Here is a 6,635-nt window from a genome sequence, read left to right as displayed (position 1 = left end):
CCCTCCCGCCGTTCCCCATGGCCGGCGCTGCCCCGGCCAGCGCTCCCGCTGCACCGGGAGGCCACCCTGGCCCGTGGGGACGCGGCCKCCTCCTCCTGGACGTGCCTCCCTACCCCAGCAGGGTGCTCTCCGTTAGCCCCATGGACACGCGCACTCGCCCCGCAGAGGCACCACACTTCACTTTTATTAAGTCACGGTCTTCCGTTTTTGCGCGTAGAAAATACATAAAAAGTCCGACGTTTTGTAAACAGTSCCAGGAGCGGTAAGGCCAGCAGAGAAGCAGCCACATCGCCCTATTACCCCTGCCAGGGCAGCGAGCACCTCTGTGGCTCCCGCCGTGTCTACGTACAGCAGGCAAAGACACGGGGCCCCTGTGATGGACACAGCTTTGCTTGAAACCCCTGCTTCAAACGCCTGCTGCTCCTGCCCGGCAAAAGGAAGCCGTGTTGCTCACGGACAGCACGGCCTCGAGCCCGGCTTGGTCTCGAGAGAGCCCGCGAAACTCGGCCCCCTTCGTGGCTCCCAGGCAGGCACCGGGGGCAGGGATCCGGGGAGCAGGAACCCGGCAGGGGACACACGGGCACCTCCCCGGGCACTGTCCCACCGCGCCAGGCCAGGCCCGGGGCCGCCTCTGCCGGGGGCACCGCCACAAGCCAGGCCTGGCAAGGCTGCAGCGACTGTTCGCAGAACCTCGTCCCTGCCCTGGGGCTTTAGAAGCCGGCCACCACCGAGGAAGCTGCAMGGGGCGCTTTTCTGTGGAGGTTTCGCTGCCCCCGCTGGATGTGCAGCTGGGGGAACTGCCCAGCGCAGAGCAAGCGCTCCGGAACAGAAGGAAAACTGCCTGAAAAGGCTAAGGGGGAAGAATCCCGAGTGGGAGCAGCACCTCGGAGTGCCAGCGGCCCGGGAGCCGCATGAAAGCATCGGCACAGGCGGCCTCATCCCCAAGGGCGCCTTTAACCTCTGCCTGGCAGCATAAACACCAGCCATGTGGTTGGCAGCGCAAACGTCGCCCCGGGGGTCGCTCCCCACGCGGCGCCCGGCAGCGTCAGCCTCGGGGCAGAATTCCCACCCCGGCAGCAGCAAGTGCGGCCCAGGGGCAGGGGCACTGCAGCAATGAGCTGGAGGACAACACCGGCGTGGTCAGACAGTGAGATGCAAGTCCCAGCAGGGCTTTTAAGAGAAGCCCCAAATTAAAACATTCCACTTACATGTTCCCTATATACCCCTTTTTTTTTTTTTTTTCTCTCTCCTCCCACCCCTCCAGTCCAATGGGAAATCTACTTCCCCTCAGCAGCAGCATGGAGCAGCCTGGAGAAGGAGTCAGGCTGTGAGATCCACAAAGACGGCGTTGGCAGTGGTCTGTCCAAAGATGAAGGCTCCGAGGGTGACCATGAACACCCCATAGCTGACCAGAGCCCACCAGCTGCGGACACACAAGGACGGGGCGCACTCAGAAGGGACCCGCGTGCCGATGCTGGGGGCAAAGCGGGGAGAGCGGAGGGGAGCTTCCCTTACCTGACCGCTCGGGTTTCCTGGATCTCGGAGAGTTTGGCTTGAATCAGGCAAAGCCCTGGCAGGGAGGGGAGGCAAAGTAAGTCCAGGTGAGCACCATCCTCCTCACCGCCTCTCGCGCCCGAGCAGACCAAGCAGCTGCTCATCCAGAGAGTCAAGAGCTGCTCCACAAAGGCGGCGGGGACACATCCTCTCCTATTTCTCCTGGGCTTCTTCCAGCCAGGTAGACCGATCCCAGGGTAATCCCAACCAACCCCCAGCCTGCCCTGGAGAGCAGCAAAGGACCTTGCTGGTGGATGGAGGAGGGATTTCCCCTCCAATCCTCATCCTGCCTCTCCCACAGTCCCAGTTATGGAGCAGAGAGCCCAATAAGAAGAGCTGGGCTGTCAACCAGCCTCACTTCCATCCTTCTCAAATGGGCTCTTGGTTCCTGCACTTCCATCTTGACCGCTGTTTGCCTGAGATACGAAGATGAGAGACCTCTATGGGCCCCCAAGTGTCCTAGGAAGACAGGACCATACCTGGGAAGACAAAGATGAAGCAGGCGGCCAAGCCACCGATGACAGAGATGACCTTGCCGATGTCAGGGATGAACAGAGCCAGAAGGAGAGTCAGGAGGAACCAAGTGACAGTTTGGAGCAGGCGCCGCCGCCGCTCCCGCACCACATCCTCCTCCACCGTCACACCAGTGTAGCGGAGCCAGAGACCTTCCAGGACAGCCCTGTGTGCACAAATGTGAGCAAGGGGCATCCTGGCCGTGCCCGCCGCCGGCCCTGGCCACCTCCCGCCCCTCACCGGCCACAGAAGTGCAGGATGGGGTAGGATGTCAGCACACACAGGATGATGAAGGCCCGAGCAAGAGCCACGGGGATGTCGTTGGAGGGGTAGGAGAGCAGCACGTCTTGGTCCACGCTCGTGCCAAAAGTCAGGAACCCGCAGACACCTGCCAGGGAAGGGAGCAGCCAGCAGGGGACAGGGAAAACTTGTGTCTGAGTGGGAAGATTCAGGGGGATGTGACACACAGGGGTCCAGSGGCACCCTCCCCTCCTCCCTCACACAGGCCCTGCTGTCCAGGCGATCTCAGCTCGCCAGGAGCTCACAGCCCCTCCAGGGACGTTGTCCAAGCCGCACAAGCCACCAGGAGGTTCCCTCACTTACCAGTGCCCATGTAGACAAAAAGCGCGATCACCATGGCCGCCGTCACCACCGCCCCCCAGGTCTTCACCTCTGGCTGCTTCATGCTGTTGAAGACGGGCACGCTGCTCACGTGGCACTGTCGGCAACACAGAGAGGGCATCGGGCAATGCAGCAGCACGAGCAGGAGCGAARGGCAGCCCAGGGGGATCCCGCCCAGCTCGCAGCTAGAGCAAAGCGCCACCGCCAAGCGGAGACCTCGTGAGGCCCCGGCCTCGCACGGGACACCGGCCACCCTGGCAGCTCCCTGCCCAGGATGAGACTGATCCGTCCTCCTCCCAGTTCTACTCGCAGCCCGTTACAGGGAGCTCCTCTAGCTTCCCGTGCCACAGCCTGGGGGCTGTCCAGGAGCCACCGTTAGCCCGCAGCTCCTTTGGGGACTAGAGCAGCCCCGCACCCGGAGAGCCACGAGGCTGCAGCCTCACCTGGAATCCGAAGCAGATGGTGGGCATGGCGTTGAACACGGCCATCCACGTGGAGGGGCTGGCAGGAGAGAAACAGCCACTGGTCAGAGYGGGCCGGCGGGGACAGTCCCCTGCAGCCTGTGATCAGCAAGGGGATTCAGCAGCAGGGTCGTTCCCCAGACCTGCCTCCTCCCAGGCCTTCTCAGAAGCCTTCAGAGATACCCCAAATTGAGGAATTACAGAAGTAAAAGAATCAGTTAAAAAAAAAGAGGAGGAAAGGGAGGACAGAGAAGCAGGAAAGGAAAAGGACCTGTTGGGCAGTGCTGAAAACCAGTCTAAGTCTTACCCTGCCCTAAAACCCCCGGGATATCTGGGTCTGCCCACACTGCCTCCAGAAACAGCCCCATACAGCGAAGGAAGGGTGAAGCCACGCAGACTTTGTTGACAAAGAAAACCACCCAAACCCTCCTAAAAAGAGCCCCAGATCTCCCAGTTCTAGGTAAGCACTGTGAGGGGAACTCTGGGTCCAGCTGTATTGGAGCTAAATTTGAACCAGCTCTTGACAAATAATTCATGGAGCTCTGGGGACATCTGGGAGGACAGGACCCCACCGGCAGGGGCACCATGGATCCCACCGGAGCAGTGTCTCCAGAACGCAGTGACTCCATTTCTGGGGTCCCTGGTGGTGGGGTCCTTCTAGCCCCCGTGGTCTCCCAGGTCCTAGGTATTCCCCGCGCTCCTCAGCAGCCCGCAAGACACCCTTGCCGTGGAGGGCAGTGCTCTGATGGCCAAGCTCATGCTGCAGGACTGCACAGGGGGAGAAGGGCACAAGGACAGGGAGCCTCCAACAGGTCTCTCCTCTCCTGTGCTTTGCTGGCACTGAGGCTGGCACTCGGGAAAGAACCCTGTGCTACCCCTCCTTTCAGCACCCCTCATTGCGGCAAGCCTCTGGGCTCTGCAGCACGTCAGGGTCCCCAGCAGCCGTGCGTCTCTGGCACCTACCTGGTAGGGATCTCCACAGGCACGAGCTCCTTGTCAGGCCAGATGTACTTGATGATAATGACCGCGGTGACGTACCAGGTGCCGATGACGCTCAGAGAGCTGCAGGAGGGGACAGTGGCATGTCAGCGGTGCTGCAGTCGTGACCCTCCCTAGGCTCTTCACCTGGTCTCTGCAGCCCTGTCCTTCTCCCGAGGCAGCCTGGACCACCTCAGTCCTCCCCACCAAGAGCATCTCTTGCCCTGCCTTTCCTTCGCCTCCCTGAGAACGACTCCAGAGATGGTGCGTGAAGCAGCCAAGACCAGGAACAGGGAGGAGAAGCAACATGCCCAAAGCCTCACGGGTTGGCAGCAAAGCCAGCACTAGAAATGGGGTCTCTGCATTGCGAAGGGCCCAGACTGCTATTTCGTCCCAGCTCGCAGCCCTGCAGGCTCTCCTCGCCTACCTGGCGTACTTCTGAAAGCCAATCTCCTTGGGGATGGAGAGGGGCAGGATGAGGAGGAAGGCGGTGATGCTGATGGTGAACTTGCGGTCTGTGTACCACGGGCAGCTCCCCGCTCCCTCGGGCTCCGTCACCAGCGCGGCGATGACTGCGGGGCAGAGCCGGCGTGTCAGGGTGCACGGCCAAGACACCTCCCTGGGCCAGGGTGAGGAAGAGGGCACCCAGCTTGTTCTTACTCTTGTCCTCCTGGTCTCCAATGATGATGAGGAAGGCGATGCAGGTGCCAAAGGTGTAGACGGCAATAGCCACCTCGCAGAGCACGCCAGGCACCTTCCCGCACACGGCCCACACCACCTCCTGGTAGGTGCGCTCGTTGCTGGCCTGCGAGCAGTACGCCAGGATAACCAGGCCTCCGATGATGAAGACCAGCATGCACTGGCGTGGGGAGGAGACACGGAGGGGAGGCCGTGAGGGCACCGCATGCCGCAGGCCCCAAAGCCACCCCAGATGCCAAGCACCAAACACCTCCAGGATCTCCGCTGCCCCTCAGGGCCCCTCACCCCACGAAGTCCCCGCACAGGGATCTGCAGCTCCCATACTCATGTGGGTGCCGCGCAGGGCCCTCCCTCCCATGCCCACTCACCATCTGCAGCGCAATGCCCGCGGCCACGCCGCCGGCCATGTTGAAGGCGGCAGGGAAGTTGAGCAGGCCAGCCCCAAGGGCAGCGTTCACCACAATGAAGACGGCTCCCAGGGCCGAGGTGGCCCCCAGGCTCTCCCCGCTCTTGGGGACCGTCTCCACACTGGGGCTCTGCAGGAGCCTGGCCCGTTCCCCAGCATCAGCGCTCCACTCCCAGTCCCTGTAGTCACTGTTGATGCTCCCGGTGCCCTGAGCCATCTKCCGTCGGAGGGCAGGATCCTCCCGTGTCACTGCAGTGCACGCCACCCTCGGCAGCCCACGCGCCTCCCCTGGCCGGCTCAGCACGCTGCTGTGAGGAGGGTTCCCGGCAGCGCTGGCTCCATCAAGCAGCCGGGCTGGGATCGCAGCTGTGCCGAAATGCAGARGACCCCGTCACTGCACCTGGAAGGGACACAAGAGGGACAAGAGCCAGCTAGGGAGACAACCCAGGCACTGGACAGGGGCACACATGAAGTCCCTTCCCTGGGTCTCACCACACCTCATAGCACACCTCACCTAGGCACAGCTCACACCTCACCTTGCACACAGACACCCTAATTCCCGCCAAGGCACTATGGGGTGGAGGGAAGAGAACTCACCYGCTGTCCTCCGAATGCAGACATCCTGGTCGCGCGGCCGGGCGCTGCTCACAGCACGGCACGTCTGCAGGCACGAGAGCCGGCRTCACGGTCGCTCCCGCCGGCAGCCCCAGCTCCCGCGGGCTCCGCGAGCCGCAGCGGCCACGCACGTGTGGCCGGGTAAAGGTCGGCGGCAGGGAGCACCGCGGACCCCGGGAGCGCAGGAGCAGCGGCGGCTGCGCCGGCCGGGACTGCGGAAGGGGGTGCGGGGAGCRCCTGGGGGGCCCGGCACAGCCCCCGCACCCAATCCCGGCGCCTCTCTGGGCACAGGACGGGCTCTCACAGACCCTGCCCAGCGCCGAGGGCGCCTGGCCGGGCCTCCCAGGGAGCTCCGAGCCACAGGAAATCCTTCTCCCTGTGCTCTTCGTGACCAGGCAACCTCTTGCTTCCCGGCTATTTATTCCCACGTTTTCGCAACGGATCCTCTCGGAGGTTTTTAGGAAAAGAGGGAGACYGCAGAGCGGGGCACAGGGAGGAGCTCGGCAGCGGCTCCCCGCAGGCAGGAGCGCCGAGGGGCCAGGGCGGCCCCGCACACACGGGCTCCTCCGCGCCCGGCTCCTGCGGGAGGAGGCTGGGGCTTCCCGCCGGGAAGGGCGCTGGAAGCGGGGCGGGAGGGCGGCAGGTGCCAGTCGCCCAGAAAACGATGGAAATGGTGGAAAGGATGACGGAAACGATGCGGTTTTCCCCGCAGGCTGGTGCAGATGGCGGCGGCAACCGCGGGCCGCGGCGGGCGGCTCCGGGCCGGGGGGGAGACACCCCGGCCCGCC

The 6,635-nt window shown here is 63.5% G+C and overlaps 1 protein-coding gene across 1 annotated transcript; it reads right to left on the bottom strand.

Annotated features, from left to right (window-relative positions):
- Positions 1-212: 212 nt before the first annotated feature.
- SLC38A7 (solute carrier family 38 member 7) lies at positions 213-5,627 on the bottom strand. The gene is made up of 10 exons (XM_026034446.1): positions 5,195-5,627; positions 4,788-4,986; positions 4,555-4,699; positions 4,113-4,211; positions 3,132-3,189; positions 2,671-2,785; positions 2,308-2,455; positions 2,034-2,233; positions 1,516-1,570; positions 213-1,423 (listed from the first exon to the last, which is right to left on the bottom strand). Exons 1-10 carry the CDS (start codon positions 5,447-5,449, stop codon positions 1,321-1,323), a joined length of 1,377 nt encoding a protein of 458 aa, XP_025890231.1. The 5' UTR covers positions 5,450-5,627; the 3' UTR covers positions 213-1,320.
- Between the last annotated feature and the right edge of the window lie 1,008 nt (positions 5,628-6,635).

The sequence above is a fragment of the Nothoprocta perdicaria genome, unplaced genomic scaffold (genome assembly GCF_003342845.1).
Source record: "Nothoprocta perdicaria isolate Ctin4 unplaced genomic scaffold, notPer1 scaffold_143, whole genome shotgun sequence".
NCBI lineage: Eukaryota > Metazoa > Chordata > Aves > Tinamiformes > Tinamidae > Nothoprocta > Nothoprocta perdicaria.
Note: the sequence above shows the minus strand (reverse complement) of the source record. Positions and strands in the feature narration are given on the sequence as shown.

Excerpts from the sequence above, each read along its gene's own strand:
- SLC38A7 (XM_026034446.1), bottom strand. The coding sequence starts at position 5,449 with ATGGCTCAGGGCACCGGGAGCATCAACAGTGACTACAGGGACTGGGAG. Across the intron at positions 3,190-4,112 it reads CCTGTGGAGATCCCTACCAG|CCCCTCCACGTGGATGGCCG; the intron begins GTAGGTGCCAGA and ends CTCTCCTGCCAG. Across the intron at positions 2,234-2,307 it reads ATCCTGCACTTCTGTGGCCG|GGCTGTCCTGGAAGGTCTCT; the intron begins GTGAGGGGCGGG and ends TTGTGCACACAG.